Genomic DNA, 16,491 nt, shown 5'->3' with positions numbered 1-16,491 from the left:
CCCCATGGACGCTGTCATCGTCAGCATGGTACCCTAGTTCCGGATATCTCTGACTGAGATGAAATTCATCATTTCAAATCATTGCTGTTGTTACTGCATGCCGTCTGCATTCCTCTGAAGGAGGAGAACCCCAAATCTTCACTTTTGTGGTTGTTTCTCACGTTAGAGTTGCAGGTGGTTTGTTCCCCTGCGGAGGACTGGGAAAAGTGGTGTGCGCTTGGGTTACCAGAATAAAACCAGGACAGCTGGGCAAAGACAAAGCGGTCAGGCAGGAGGGTTAAAACACTAGGTTTTCTTACTGGTTTTTATCCAGTCTGTGGAGAAGAGGCCGGGGGGGTCTCTCCCCTGCTCTCCAGAGCCACGACCCAGCTGCAGGAGGTCGGGGACAGCAAAGGCTCCTCGGCCGACCGGCTGCTCTATTGCTGACCTGCAAGAGTCTAGCCCAGGATTTCAGAGGCAGAAATGAACAGGAAAGGGAGATTAGAAGGGAAGGAAAAAGGTAGAAAAGGGAAGAAGGAGGAACCTCCTGGATGTCTGCTGTTACAGGGAGGTGAGTGGGGAAGCCCTGCGAGCGCCCCGTTCCCGTCCCGCCGTGTGGGATGCTCGGCGCTGGGCTGATGTCGCAGCGCGCGCCGGGGGGTACACCCACGCACACCCACCTCAGCGTGATGCCGGGAAAGGAGGCTTTCAGAAGCCAACAAGATGAACAATTATCCCTTCCGTGCAAAGCAACAAGACCCACTTCTCCACTCCCCAGTCATGTCCTGGCAATCTAATAAAAAGGGAGATTAGCCCCTCTTTCCTCTCTTACATCTCCTTAATGCTGTCATTTTATTCACACTTTGCAAAGCAAATAAACCAGCAAATTGCTTGCTTTAATGAGCTGAAATTAAACTTGGGCTGCTGATAAAATGCCTTTTCTGCTTTCTGTTGTTGGGAAGGGCTCGCCTGATAGGCAACGCGCAGGAAAGAAGAGAAAACACACAGCAGGAGCCTTATTGAACGTGTTTGAGTCATTTACCATTGCTCTCCTTCGACACCTCCAATTTGATGAGGGAGGCACATAGGTGATGAGAAGGCTATAGGGGATCGGCCTGGCAAGGTCTGCCTCTGCTCTTTGCTCACGGGATGGTCCCGCTCCACTGGTTAATGCCCTCGGACACAGGCTGCAGCCCACAGCCTCCCCAGGGAGGAGTGACAAGAAACCTCTCCCTGCGAGGAAAAAGCTGGTCTGGCTCTGCAGAGCCATCCCGAACACAAGCTGGCCCAGAGAGGATGGCTGGGTCAGAGTGGGGGTTAGAGGAGACAGGCTAAGTGCTTGCTAAAGGGAATATGCCAACATGCCTCACTCCCTGCCGCCTCTGCTGTCTCAATTCGCAGGGCCTCCCCTGCCCGCAGGAGCTCCCCGTAATGCTCAAGCCCCTGGAGGAGGGCAGGGAGATGTTCATACCCAGGGCAGGCACGGCGGGGCAGCAGGCGAGGAGAGCACCCTCCACGCCATCCCCATGGGACAACTGGGGCAACCCATTGCTGACAGCTCTGCAGGCCAGGGGCTACCCATGGCTGCCCTTCTCCCACACCCTTAGGGACAACGTGCACCCCGGTTGGGAGGAAGGCTGAGGAGCTGGAGACCAGGCTGGTCCCCATGGCAGAGGAAAGTGGGCTTATGTAGAACCGAGCTTGCAACCAGAGGGAGAGAAATTCTGTACCTGCGGCACAACTGCCGGGGTTTTCATCCCAACAAGAGGAGCTCGGGGCACTTTCCTTCAGTCTCCCACAGCCCCGTGAAGCGCTATCATTATCTCGCAGTACCGGAGAGGACACTGGAGCGCAGAGAGGTTAATTGAGTTGCCCGGTGCCGGGAGGGACGTAGCAGCAGCCGGCGCTCAGCCTGGCACCGCAGCCCCTTCCTCCCCGACAGCTGGGGACGCAAAGGGGGGCACTCACCTGCAGCGCCCCAGGGACCGCGGTGCCTCTTCCCTTCCCCGCTGGCTCCAAGGGCTCAGCTACGCCAAAACGGGCTGCCAGGTGCTGGCAAAGCATCCCAGGGAAGGGACAGTGCATCCTTGCAAACGTGCTCCCGCTAGCGCGGCAGGTCCTACTCCCCAAAGCGGGGGTTACCCGCAGTATCAGTACCCCTGCGGTGATAGGAGGGCTTCAGCTGGAACAGCGATGTAAAAGCGTGCTAAAGTCCAGGTTTCTAACCCTGGGAAGGAGGAGACCTGAGATTCAGCTGCCTTGCCCCCAGCATCCCTTCCACCCAAGCCCCATTTCTAGTAAACTTTTGAAAACCTGGAGGGTTTGTTGAGCTTTCTGCCAAATGTAGCTGGGACAGGACAGCACCAGGCACCGGGGAGGCAGAGACACCCGCAAGTACGCAGGCAAAGGCCCACAGGAGCATCATCTCAGGGCCAGTACGTCTCACCCACACACGCCTGCGCACCCACCGCAGACGGTACAGTCCACAAGAAGGGTGTACTGCATACCCTGCCCTCGGGGCAGGCACTCGGTGTCTGGCTGTTGGCTTCCCCTACAACCTTGTCTCCCCTAGCAGATGGTGGGGCATCTGCCAGAGGACAAGGTAGCCAGAGTGTCTCATGTGCAGAGAGCTGACGCGAGAGCAGATCTCGTTATTCATGTAATGGAAACCCAACTGTGCCACCAGGGAATAGAGTCATTGTTCACAATCCAGAAAGAACAAATAAACTGTTTTACTGCTTATTATCACTGGCCTGTTTACCGAGGTATAAACTGTGAATGGCTAACAGGGATCTCTGCAGTGAAACGCGGTCTGCTTCATCACCTGGTGTCATGGGTGGAAAAGAACCCGGTTTCTTCAGGACAAGGGGGAGGGTATGGCATCTGCCTCTGAATGCGCCTTGGCAATCAGCCTCATGTGATTTTCAGGCATGCAGCACCCAGCACCGTCTCTTCACTGCCTGGGCGCTGGGAAATGGTTTGGAAACCAATTTCGGGATTTATACTGTTCTGCAGATCCAGTGAAAGACAGTTTAGATAAAAGATGTGCCCCTGTCTCCTTCATGGATGCCCAAGGAACACCCAGTTCCTACCAGCTGTGTTTTCAAGGAGTGCTGGTGGTGTCTTCCCTACCTCTGACGGTCTGCCCTGGGACAAAGGAGACAACCAGAGCTCCCGTTCCCAGTAGAAGTCCCCAGAAGGATTTTTCTAGATAGGCCACAATGTTTTCTCCCCATTTGTGGGCAACTCCATCCCTGCCACAACACCTCACTGCAGGTATCCTACCAACTCGGAGAGCTTTTTGACAGTAGAGATGTCCACGGATGATATTTTCAACATCTTGTGGAAAAGCAAGACCCAGGAGGTGCCGATGCTTGTGCAGTTCCCTCCTCTCCACTTTGGCTTTCCTGTTTCCCTAAGAAATTACAAAAGGAAGTAGAAGTGCTGTCCATGGATAGTTATATTTAGTCCAAAATGCAGGAAAAAATAATGGAAAATGTGAGCCAGGAATGACAGTTTTTCTGTGGGAAGTGAGGCTGCTGGCAGCCCCATGACTTTCTTTCTCTGTTGGTTTGTGTCTAGTGGAGACTCTTGCTGGTCTTCAAAGAGCTGTTTCTGGCTGAGGAGGGAAGGTCTTGTCCTGTCTTCTGCAAATACTCTTGTTATGCCACTGAATGGTTGAGGATCCTCCCCACCTCTGCATCATTTCACCCGGGAGGGAGAGAAGGGTCTTGGAGACAGGCAGCAAGCCTCAACCACAGACAAGGACATTGGATGGTGGACAATGATGCTGGCATGTATTGTAGTCAAAGAATGCCCTGAAACTACTGCTGAGGTTCCCAGGTGGTTGATGCTGGGCTTTATCCTAGACACTACGCAGCAATGCAGTCAGAGAGACACGGTGTCCTCAGTCAGCATCCCCCTCTGTGGGCACCGCCGCTGCGCACACCAGCACGCGAGACAGTTAGGATTCCCCTCAGCAAAACGCTGCAGCTTCAAATCTACATCAGAGCGAGTTGTCTAGACTTCATCTGCTCTCAGTGAAGAGGAACAGACACTTCTGGGGCATCACTCCTCTCCTCCAAAGGTAGACGCCTAAATAGGTCAGACAAACGGTGCCCTGGATGTGCGTTGGTCTCTCCCCTGCTTATAACGTGACACTGGACAAAGGAAGGTGACCTCCATCGTCAGTGACCACCTTCCCTCGTGCTGCCAAATGCTGCTGGCGGCAGTGCCCAAATAAACCAAAGGGTCCTTGAAAGGTGGTGGCCAGAGTTAGAAGACCAGTGCCTAACACTAAGAGGGGAGTTGGACGTATTTCCAACACCTCTAAATGCTATCTGTCTTTCCTTTGTGTTTAGTTTGTGCTTGTGTTTTGTTTTGAGCAGGTGAGCCGAGGGACTGAGCGGGGACATCCAGACCCACGGAGGCACGTGGAGATGGGGACCAGTGTCACAATGGGCAGCAAAAAGAGAATGAGGAGATGTACTATAAAAAGTGAGAGGAAGGCTTGTCTCTAAGCCAGAGGGACTCCTCCACACGGGCACCTAACTTCATGACTCCCTCCCCGAGATGCCAGAGACCTGGTGATGTGGGACCAGCCTCAGCCACCCAGGCCTTGGTAGTAGCCCCTGGCCGGTGGCTGCCACATACCGTGGCCACTGAGGTCCTCTTTCTCCACGGATGTTTCCCCCCCGTCTCCAAGCCATGAGGAGAAGGGAGAGGCGAGCGAAGCTGCTGAAGAAGCACTAGCCCACGTCTTCCCAGCCCCTGTCCCACTCCCCGCTTCTGGCAGACCAGGAACCCCTTCTCTGTGCCGCCCTTCCAGATGGCAGGTCGCCGGTGGGCCGCGACGTCAGCCCTCTGCGTGTGCGTGGCTGCCGTCTCTCTCCTGCACACCAGCGGGGTGCGGGCAGACTGCTGGCTCATCGAGGGGGACAAGGGCTTCGTCTGGTTGGCCATCTGCAGCCAAAACCAGCCCCCCTACGAGTCCATCCCCCAGCAAATCAACAGCACCATTGTGGACTTGCGGCTGAACGACAACAAGATCAAGAGCGTGCAGTATGCCTCGCTCAGCCGCTTCGGCAACCTGACATACCTCAACCTGACGAAGAACGAGATCTCCTACATCGAGGACGGTGCCTTTTCAGGACAGTTCAACCTCCAGGTGCTGCAGCTGGGTTACAACCGACTGAGGAACCTCACCGAGGGCATCCTCCGGGGCCTGGGGAAGCTGGAGTACCTCTATCTCCAGGCCAACCTCATTGAGTCCGTCACCCCCAATGCCTTCTGGGAGTGCCCCAACATAGTGAACATTGACCTGTCCATGAACAGGATCCAGAGACTCGACAGCAACACTTTTCGGGGCCTAAACAAGCTCTCTGTCTGTGAACTCTACAGTAACCCCTTCTATTGCTCCTGTGAGCTCCTCGGTTTCCTGCAATGGCTGGAGGCTTTCACCAACATGACACGCACGTATGACCGGATGCAGTGCGACTCCCCACCTGACTACATGGGCTACTACTTGTTAGGCCAAGGCCGGACTGGCTACCGCAATGCTCTGAGCATGCTCTCTTCCCTTTGCACTGGTGGCTCCTACACTGTGATCCCTCGTTTTATCCCTCCCAGGTACCAGGTGACCACAGCACCCTCCGAAAGCCCCTGCTCCGATGAGGAGTGCTCCTCCGGTGATGGCACGACCCCGCAGTTCTCCCTCTTCACACCCATCGGCGAGACGGAGGTGCGTCCTAACATCCAGGTGAAGCACCTCAACCATAACTCGGCCGTCCTCACCGTGCAGATCCCCTACCCCTTCAGCAAGATGTACATCCTCTCCCAATTCGAAAACGGCTTCTCCTCCATGATCACCAAGCTCAGGAAGAAGGAGGAGAACATCACCGTGAGCAACCTAGTAGCACAAAGAGATTACACCTACTGTGTAGTCTCTGTCCACCAGTACTCCAAGTACAACCACACCTGTGTCACCATCACACCCACCAGACCCAACCGCAAGGAGCCAGTGCCCACCCCTTCCACTGCCACTCATTACATCATGACAATCCTGGGCTGTCTCTTTGGCATGGTGATTGTCCTGGGTGTTGTGTATTACTGTCTCCGAAAGAGGCGCCAGCAGGAGGAGAAGCACAAAAAGGCTGCCGGCAGCATGAAGAAGACCATCATTGAGCTGAAATATGGGCCAGAAATGGAGACCACCAGCATCACCCAGCTGTCCCAGGGACAGATGCTGGGTGGGGAGACCGTGACCCGCATCCCCTACCTGCCTTCTGCTGGTGAGGTCGAGCAGTACAAGCTGATTGACAGCAGCGAGACCCCCAAGGCCACCAAGGGCAACTACATGGAGGTGAGGACAGGCGAGCAGCCCGAGAGGCGAGACTGTGAGCTGTCCCTGCCGCCAGACACCCAGAGCTCCGTGGCCGAGATCTCCACCATTGCCAAGGAGGTGGACAAGGTGAACCAGATCATCAACAACTGCATCGATGCCTTGAAATCTGAGTCCACCTCCTTCCAAGGGGTGAAATCAGGGGCAGTCTCCACGGTGGAGCCTCAGCTGGTGCTCTTATCAGAGCAGATCCCCAGCAAGCACGGATTCCTCTCGCCCGTCTACAAGGAAAGCTACAGCCACCCTCTCCAGCGGCACCACAGCATGGAGGCAGCCCCCAAACGCTCCAGCACCTCTTCCAGTGGCTCCATACGGAGCCCCAGGTCCTACCGCTCTGAGGGATCGGGCCACAAATCAGAAGCCAAATACATTGAGAAGACGTCCCCCACCACCGACACCATCCTCACTGTGACACCGGCTGCGGCCATCCTGCGGGCAGAGGCGGAGAAGATCCGTCAGTACAGCGAACACCGGCACTCATACCCCGGCTCGCACCAAGGAGAGCAGCACGACAGCATGGCAGGGCGAAAGCCCTCCATCCTGGAGCCTCTGACCCGTCCTCGCCCCAGAGACCTGGCTTATTCCCAGCTCTCGCCTCAATATCACAACCTGAGCTACACCTCCAGCCCAGAGTACACCTGCAAACCATCGCACAGCATCTGGGAGCGCTTCAAACTCAACCGCAAGCGGCACAAAGACGAGGAGGAGTATATGGCAGCCGGCCATGCCCTACGCAAAAAGGTCCAGTTTGCCAAAGACGAGGATCTTCACGACATCTTAGACTACTGGAAGGGCGTCTCTGCCCAGCAAAAGTCCTGAGTCCTCACACAACTCGTGACTTAACACACTAACTGGACCAAAAGAAATCTACAGCAGCTATTTTTATTCAGACTGTCTTTGAAACAAAATAAAATTTAAAAAAAAGAATCAATAAAAATTAAAGAGAGAACAAATTATGAAAATCTATAAATATTCTATATAATATATAAAGTGAGATATTAAAATGTCCTCACATTGGTGAGACATGCACCAAATTTGAACACAAACTTTACAAAGCAAACAAACTGTGGAGTGAAAAAAAAAAGTTTTGTTTCATTTCGATTTTTTTAAAAAAAATAAGAAAAAAGAAAAAATTGAATATGAAAAGAAAGAGCGGGCAGAGAGCTGAGGTCTGGCGTTTCCCAATATTGCATTGCATGAGTCCCTATTCCGTGATTTTGTGGATTCTTTGTGAACAGTTTGTGTTCTTCCTTCCTTCCCTTCCAAAATCAACAGCAACAAAAACAGCAACAAAAACCAAAAAGAGACCAGAAGGAGATCCGTCCTTTGGGCTGTTTTTGCAAACGGAGTCTTCCAGTTTAGACTTTTACCCGGTTGAAGGCCCGTTCACATTTTCACTCACTGAGCGGTTTTACCACACATTGCATTGTAAACCGAAGTCGTTAATTGTACAGAGAAAATTTCTATATTTGCAATGTTTGCTGTATAATGAGAAAGAGAGAGGAGAAAAAAAAACAGTACTACATCTACTAAAAAATATATATATATATCTATATTCACCTGTTTGTACCAGGTTTTAATCATGGATTTTAGAGAAAGAGATGGAGTTCGGTTTGAAGGACTTTTTTGTTGGTTGGTTGGGTGGTGGTTGGTTGGTTGGTTGGTTAAGGGTGTATTTATGGAGGGCAGGGGAGTGTTTGGGCTTCTGAGTGTTTGGGTTTCTAAGTGTTTGGGTTTGATTTCTCCCAACAATTGCCTGTGATCAAGTTCTCATCTTTTCCAAGTACACTGAGAAAAAAAGGCAAGTACCCAGAAAAGCAGAATCTCTCACCTTCTTCCAGCTGGGAGACCATCACCTCCATGAAGAGGGAAGGGGATGAGAAGCAAAGGGCTCTTGGTTGAGTGGGTGCCACCAAGCAATGGGATTTCTCTTGCAAATTAAAAGGTATTGGTCTCTCCCCCTAAACAGACATTTCTGGAGAGTGAAATGTCCCTTGAGGCCAAGCTGTGAGGGGTGGGTTATCCCCTTACCTTGCAGGGTGAGGAGTTGGTGATGGGTTGGAGTGGAAACCCTCCTGCCACGCTCTCCAGAGAAGGACATCATTGAGGGGTGATTTTGTTGAGGGAGAAAACACTAAGCATTTACTTCTTACTCCCATTGAGAGCTATTACAGTAGGCACAGGCCCTGGCCCAGGGATCCTGCTCCTCATTCCTGGGATTCCCACCACCCCATAGCTGGTAGATCTCCCATGGATAACCCCAAAAGGGGCCACAACCTCAGGCAGCGAGTGCAGCACCTCCTGCCTTCGGCCCAGTGCTGCTCACGGGCCAGTTTGGCTCCCATTTCACATGAATGGATTTGGAGATGGACATCTGGGGGAGCCTCTGAACAGCCCTTGGGACTCCGAGACTGGAAGGGAAGGGGATGGCTCTGTGGTCATGTCTGGTGTCCACCCAAGCAGCCACGTGCCCCTTAGACATTGCTCTCCAATGTCTGTCCAAAACTCAATAGCTTTTTGCCCCAGCTCTAAAATACTCACATGCGATGCCATACTCGTGGGGTGAGGAGGAGGAGGAGGGAGGTGTTCAGGCCACGAAGGCAATTTCAGGCCATGCTGGTGGCTAAAGGACACGTTTTTGCTCTGATTATCTCCAGCTGAGTTGCAAGCCCCCATGTCTCATCCCATGACTGACATGAAGCTGGGGCCACATGAGGGTCTGCTCCCCCGGTAAGCGTGTGGGAGCCCAGCGAGCCAGCCCAGCCAGGCAATGAGCTCCCCAAACACAGCGCTTTGAGGCTCTGCTGCTCCCCAGAGTTTTTCCCTTGCATCCCGCTCACAAGTCTCTTGGACATCCTGAGTCCTGATGGATGAGCACTAGGGCCCAGGAGCAAACCATATCCCATCCTATTATTTCCATATTTCAAAGCAATTTTGACAGGTATTCTTGCAAAAGGTTATGTTTGTTCAGAAAGGAGCTGAGCCAGGAAGACATGGAGCAGACTGGGAAGTGCACGAGTTCATTCTCCATGGTTATTTGTGTAGACAACAAACCATTAGCAGGGCTTCATAATAAAAGGCAGGCAATTTCCCCAGGAACATATTCACTCTGCATGAGCAAAGGCACATTCCCCCACCTCCTCCACGTGCCCTAGATCCTGCCTGCAGCATACAGCTTCCCAGGGCTGCGTCTTGCTCACCAGTCAGTGAGCAGGACCTGGAAAGGGGAGCTGAGGATCGCCCCTCTCTTGTCCCGTCACACCATGGTGGGTCGTAGAATCACCGAATGGTTTAGGTTGGAAGGGACCTTGAAAATCATCTCGTTCCACCCCCCTGCCCTGGGCAGGGACACCTCCCACCAGCCCAGGTTGCTCCAAGCCCCGTCCAACCTGGCCTTGAACACCTCCAGGGATGGGGCAGCCACAGCTTCTTGGGGCAACCTGCCCCAGGGGCTCACCGCCCGCACAGGGGAGAATTTCTTCCTAATATCTCATCTAAATCTCCCCTCTTCCAGTTTGAAGCCATTCCCCCTCATCCTGTCACTCCATGCCCTCGTGAAAAGTCCCTCCCCAGCTCTCCTGTAGCCCCTTTAGGGACTGGAAGGCTGCAATAAGTTCTCCCCGGAGCCTTCTCTTCTCTAGGCTGAACGCCCCCAACTCTCTCTGCCTGTCCTCATAGGAGAGGTTCTTCAGCCCTCTGATCATCTTCATGGCCTCCTCTGGACCTGCTCCAACAGGTCGATGTCTTTTCTATGTTGGGGGCCATCCCCAAAGTTCCATTGCCGCACCCGGACCAAAGCAAACCCTTCAGCCAAACCCACCTTCGCTTGCAAACCCTGAGCGCCTCCTGGAGAAACAGGAGATGGTCAGCAAGGATAAATGGGAGAAATGGTGGCCGGACCTCCTGGCACTGTTTCATGATCTCAGGAGATTCCTCAGCAGGAGGCTGGGATGGTCAAAGGCGGTGTCGGTTCTTGAGTTAGTTTGGGCTCAGATGCTCCATCAGTGGCAGTCACTGATAAACACCAAAAGACCTTCCTCGGTTTCTCCCTGCATTGAGACCAGTTCCCACACCAGTTTGGCAATGACACCATGACCATCTCCACAGCAGCCAGGAGCAACGGCACAACCAGCAGAGCGTAACGCCGCGCTGCGGAGGCAGCAGCACGTCAGCAGCGAGTTCTTCTCTTTACCCGGGGCGAGTCATTTTGCTCCTCTCTGCCTCTGTTTCCTCCTCTGCAAAACACTTCCTTGTGGCGTTGAGGGCGTAGGCTGGTTGGGGAGGCTCAATTAATTAATTGCCTGTCTGTGAAGCCCATTTAGCTCCTAAAATAAAAGCCGCTGTAGAAATGCGAAGTTGTTAGTGGCATAAAACAGCAGGGGCAGATGAAATCAAAGCCCGCTTCTGTTTTCACACCAGGATTTCACTGGTCATAAACCAACAGAGACCGATGCAGGAAATGTGATACAGCAGCAGTGGCCTTTGCAAATTAAACACTTCCCAGATGCAAACTCTCTGCAGTTGGAGAAAAGGTGGGTTACAAAATGTCTAGACCCCTCCATCTCCAAGGTACCTCCAAGGGAGGTCCCTGCACACACAGCAGCACCCCATACCCCCATAGTTGGTGGGGCCTTGAGGTGGGTCTCAGAGGGCTCCAGATGACTCCTTGGGTGACGATGCCATGGCTGTGCTGCTGAGCACCCTCCAGCCTCCTTGCCCTCCCTCCAAGGTAGGGTGCACTCCTGGTAGCTGTGCTCCACATCCTTTGGCATGAGATGCCACAAGATAAGCTGAGAAAAAAAGCCAAGCAAGAAAAGGGAAGAAGTCCCACTGTCCCATGCATGGACCTCCTGGGGTGGCTCCACACAGGACCTGGTGAGTTCCGTCCATGGCATCCTTCATCCCCCCAAGGCAGCTGCTTTACAGACCCCTCTGAGGACAGAGGGAGAATTTCACCACCTGTGACCCGTTGGGTGCTTTTCTGCTTTATTTTGTCTCCTGTTGAACCACCAAAGCCCTCAAGCTGCTTCTGCAAAGAGAAGCAACACCTTGTCCAACCGGGCTGGTCCTAGTGCCCCAAACCCACCCAAAGCAAGAGGGCTCCCTGCCAAGCGGAAGGAGGGGACAGGGGAAAGACATGTCCAAGTGAGGAGGAGGAGGGGAGGCCGGGGCAAAGCTTCCTCCATCATTTTGCCCCACCTCAAGGGACAACGGGGACCAGCAAAATAGGAGGCAGCGCAGAAAGCCACCTCCAGGATCTGGAGGTCCCCGTCTCCCCCTCCTGCAGCAGTCTGAGCTCTGCCACCGGAGAGCGTGAACAAGGGGAAGGGAAAATAAAGGGCAGGAGAAGGATGGGAGGTGTGCGATACAGAGGCAGGGGACGGCAGAGGCGGTGGGAGCAGCTGTGCCCGGCGTGGGACATGCGGCAGCCCCCGGAGAGGCCAGCGAAGGCATCGAACAAAATTGCTCTGAGAGAGAATTATTTTATATATATATATATATGCAGCAATGAAACAGAGAAAAGGAGCAGAGGGACCCATCGCTGTTTGTGCCCCGCACTGCTCCGAGAGAAATTTTCTCGCTGGTTGAGGTCAGAGGGAGCTGTGTCTGCTCCGGGGAGATGCTCCTGGAGAGCTTCGCTGCCCCATCGCTGCCCTCACCTCGTCGGGATGCCCCCGATGAGCCCCGAGGGAACGAGCACCCCCGCACCGCAGGGTCCCCGGCTGCCTGCCAGGCGCGGGGGGTGCAGGGGGGGTGGGGCATGCAGACCCAAACCCACCTCGCAAAGCACAGCTCAGACCTTCCTCTGTCACAAGCACCAGCCGCGGCGTTGAAGGGACACTGACGCAGCCAACGTGCGACAGGATGGCACCCTCCGACATGGATTTCAGGCTCCCATCATCACTTCCCAGCCCCTGCTCCCCCAAAACTCTTCGGGTGCTCGCGTGCCCCTGCGCCCTCTCGCCAGTCCCCACTGCTGGGCTGTCACCGCCGGCCAGTGGACCACCCCACCCCACCGCTCCCTCCCGGCCCCGCTCCCCTGAGCCTGCCCATCACCCATGGCTGCCGTATGGGAATCCTCCTCCCCGAGGGCTCTGCGGTTCCCTGCAGCACCATGGTAGCCCTGGGGCCGTATGGAAACTCTGCACTCTGCTGATGCCCTTTCAGTGTCCCCAAAACTGTTGTTTCAACCATCGGTCTTTGAGGGCAAAGCCAAGGCAGGACCAAAAATCTCCCTCCGATCCCTCCCCCCAGCATCTCGTCAAAGACTAGATCAGAGCCCACATTACCCACAGCTCAGTCCTCACCCTGACCAAGCGTCAGCAAAGGACCCTGCCACGTGTTGCAAAGTCTGTGTGACATCTAGAGCCTGGATATTTTTTGAAATACCGTAAATTAGGATGGAAACCTCTCTCCAGACAGACACGCACCATTTAACCCAGTGTTCCCGAGAGCACCCACCTGCACCGGTGTGCACACCATGGCACACCGTTGGCTCCATGTGTTTCAAAACGTGGCCCGTGGGAAGCGCAACGTCCACAGATGGAAACGTGGGGTGACAGGGTGGCAGCGGTGGCAGGCGCTGCCTGGCCAGGTTCCTCCCCGAGGCAGCAGAGCACTTGAGAAGGGATGTGGCAGCCCTGGAGCTGGTGGCTGCCTACTTCTTCCCAGCTGATGCGTGTTGGGGGTGTCACACCTGCCCCCAGTCTAGCAATGGAGTCTCCTGCTGGCTTCAGCTGGGCCTGCCATGAAAGTGGCTGCAGATGCCATGGGAGGGCATCTGTGAGGCTGCGTGGGGGCCCTAAGGCAAGAACGTGCTCCCCGTTCGCCACCCAGACCACGACAACAGCCAGACTGGGCTTGCTCTGCTCAAATCAAGCCGGTGACCTGCGGTGCTTGCTGGGTGGTGGGACCTTTCCGGGGGCTGCAAGCGCCGCTGGAGCCATTTCTCCTCCAGCCGCATTGATGCGCATGGGTCAACCCATGTGTCTGCACCTGGGTGATGGCCAGGGCCACCGGAGAGCCACTGGCAGAGCAGAGCCCTGGGCACAACCTCCAGCATGTGCGTGGTCCCTCACTGCCGGCGACCACAGCTAAGCCCCCTCCAAACGCTCCCCTCCACCCCGCTTCTCCATCAGCCCCCAGCCGGGGCCGGGTCTTGGCGAAGGAAGAGCTCCGCTGCCCGAGATCCCCCCAAACTCATCACCGCGGTGGCTGTGGCTCTGCAGAAATCAGGAGCCGCAACACAACCCCCCTCCCTGTGTCACGCGCTCGCTGCAGCCCGGCTGCCTGTCCGGCTCTGGAGCAATAAATCACCCGGACTGCAGGAGAAGGGGGTCAGCGAAGGGCAGGGGACAGCGCGGTGGAGGTGGCCCCATCATACAAATCCTTTGGGCGAGGAGGGGTCCGGGGGGAACCGTGGGCTGCGGAGGGGTGCGCTGCGGCGCTGCTGGACCGCACCCAAAAGCATCGGATCGATAAGGGTGATTGAAGCCAGCAGGCACTGCGTTGGGCTATTTTTAGCGCAGCCGGCAGAGCAGGAATTTGGGAGCCCAACTCAGAATTTATTTGCATCCGTGAGTGCTCGTCAGGAGGGGGATCAACAAGACGCTTCCCCAGGCTGCAGCACCCTCCCTGCCCGTTTTGGGACCGGCTCACCTTGGCTTCAGCTCCTCTTAGGTGCACACCACATCCCTCTCCTCCGCAGCGCCCTGTGGGGACACTGCCACCACCCCAAGGCTTGGAGCAGTGAGCACGTGGATCCACATGGACACAGGACAGGGACAGAGCAGAGGAAAGGGAACAGTCTTCAAGAGACAAAGGGGTTAATTTAGAAAAGTGACCATCCTGCCTTAAATGTGCAGGGATGTGGACAGGTCTTGTCCCACAGTGGCGTGGCTGCAACGCTGCCCGGTTCCATGGAGCAGTGCAAGGTGTGGACCTCGGAGGTGCCCCAGCCCTCTCCTCCAGCTCCTCCCTCCCCGTTTACTCACCACAGGCTTTCCATCGTGGGGCCCTAAGTTGGTTTTCCTGGATAGGTGTCTGGAGATGACATTGTTCCTTACAGAGAGATGGATAGCACATTTCATATCTCCAAACCAAAGCTGCCGGCTGATGCCCTGAGGCGCTGAAGGCAGTGAAGGTGCCGGTGGCCATGGTCGGTGGTGCCAGAGAAGCCAACCCAACGGCTACTCCCGGGATTGTAGCAGGGACTTTGCCTTCACTTGAATTTATGCACGCTTCAGTTTTTCACACCTCCTTTGTGTCATATCCTCCGTTTTACCCCTCTCAGCCAGCTCACCAGCACCACCAGAAGGGTGGTAGAGATCATCCAAATGTCACCTTGAGAGTTTTACTCGTTCCCACCTTCCCCACCCCCACCCCCCTGCCAGTATTTAATGAAGGGAAAACACCTGATCTGGAGTGAAGCCACTTTTCTGGACTCAGTTTCCTCTCTGCAAGGGATGAGAAGACACAGAAGGATCGGGGATGTGGATTTTCACCGCGTGGGGAGTAGCCAAGCAGGATGCTAGTTTTTACTCTAGCTTTGCTGCACTTCTGGTCCACACTGGATGTGAAGGTGCCCGTTTCCCTCCCTCTGCAACTTCTCTGTCCCTGCAGATCTACCAAGCCTCTGAGTTTGCACGTGTGTGCCTTTTTAATAATTCAATGGGAACGTCAATGACACGGGGTGCACTGTTGTTCCTGTATGTGCCGATCGCTTCTCACATCCCACCAACATCTGTTTTTCCACACTCAGCTCAGCTGTCTGCAAATAGCCATTTGCGGCTCACCTTTACTTGCCTCGCCATTAAAGAGCTCATTAATGTACTCCATCCTTGCTTTCTTTGGGACTAAAAGATTTCCATTTCTGTCTTTTATCAGCTTTCTCATGGTTTAGACCCTCTCCTCTCTTCACCATGCAATGCCCTTTTCTAATGAGCTCTTCTCTCCCAGTCCGCGTTCTCCATTAAGCAACACAAGTGCTGTCCCCTGTGTTGTCTTGCTCATCTCCTGACCTCTCTTCTGGGTCTATCATACCTTTTAGTGTTTCCAGCTGTGACAGGAAGCCATCAGCCCCACACAGAATCATAGAATGGTTTAGGTTGGAAGGGACCTTGAAGATCATCGAGTTCCAACCCCCCTGCCCTGGGCAGGGACACCTCCCACCAGCCCAGGTTGCCCAAGGCCATGTCCAGCCACGTCCTCCAGGGATGGAGCCTCAACATCTTCTCTGGGCAGTCTGTTCCAGTGTCTCACTGCCCTCAGAGTGAAAAATTTCTTCCCAATATCTAATCTAAATCTCCCCTCTTCCAGTACGAAGCCATTCTCCCTCATCCTGTCACTCCATGCCCTTGTAAAAAGTCCCTCCCCAGCTCTCCTGGAGCCCCTTTAGGTACCAGAAGGCCGCAATAAGGTCTCCCCGGAGCCTTTTCTTCTCCATACATACAACATCCACACTTTCCTCCCACCCCGCTCGCCTTCCTCGCAGCTCCTCAGCCCTCCCATCTGGCTCAGCCCACCGCAGCATCCAGCCTTGACATCCTCCTCCGTCCTTGCGCGAGCCCCTGGCCAGCTTGCCCTCACCTGCAGGGCCGTGATGGGCTGCATCAAAGCCTGTGCGTCGTGCCAGCAGCTTGAGTTTTACACAGCAGAGCTCTCTTTGGGCATCTCCTGCCCTGCAATCAAGAGATACCCAGCCCATCCGCGCGGCAGGAGGCCTCTCTGGGTACCGCGAAAGCTCAGCTGTGGTCTCTCATAAGTAAACACTGGCACTCTCCACGCGATGCAGCTAAATTAATTAATCTCGTTCCACCACATTTGTAGCCAAGACACAAAGATTGCCATTCCCTGCAGTTGGGGCTTTAAGCCTGCTCCTCCCAAACGCCCCTCCGGCCCCTCCTGGGAGTCGTGCTGGGGGAGAGATTTGAGGAGGGGGAGCAGCGCAGTGGCTGGGGGTTGCTCCGAGGGGCTGGCAGGGCCAGCAGTGCCCTGGCCAAGTGGCCACAGAGCTTGGTGGCACGAACCGTCTGCCACTGCTCATCCGAAACATCCCCGGTGCGTTCAGCTCAGTTTGTGTGCACAAAAGCTCTTGTGGTTTGGCGTTGTTC

General features: G+C 54.8%; 1 protein-coding gene across 1 annotated transcript; it reads left to right on the top strand.

Moving 5' to 3' along the window:
• Nucleotides 1-4,807: 4,807 nt before the first annotated feature.
• On the top strand, nt 4,808-7,198 carry ELFN1 (extracellular leucine-rich repeat and fibronectin type III domain containing 1). The gene has a single exon (XM_009885716.1). It carries the CDS (start codon nt 4,808-4,810, stop codon nt 7,196-7,198), a length of 2,391 nt encoding a protein of 796 aa, XP_009884018.1.
• Nucleotides 7,199-16,491: the final 9,293 nt, after the last annotated feature.

Source organism: Charadrius vociferus, unplaced genomic scaffold, assembly GCF_000708025.1.
Source record: "Charadrius vociferus isolate BGI_N301 unplaced genomic scaffold, ASM70802v2 scaffold430, whole genome shotgun sequence".
NCBI lineage: Eukaryota > Metazoa > Chordata > Aves > Charadriiformes > Charadriidae > Charadrius > Charadrius vociferus.
Note: the sequence above shows the minus strand (reverse complement) of the source record. Positions and strands in the feature narration are given on the sequence as shown.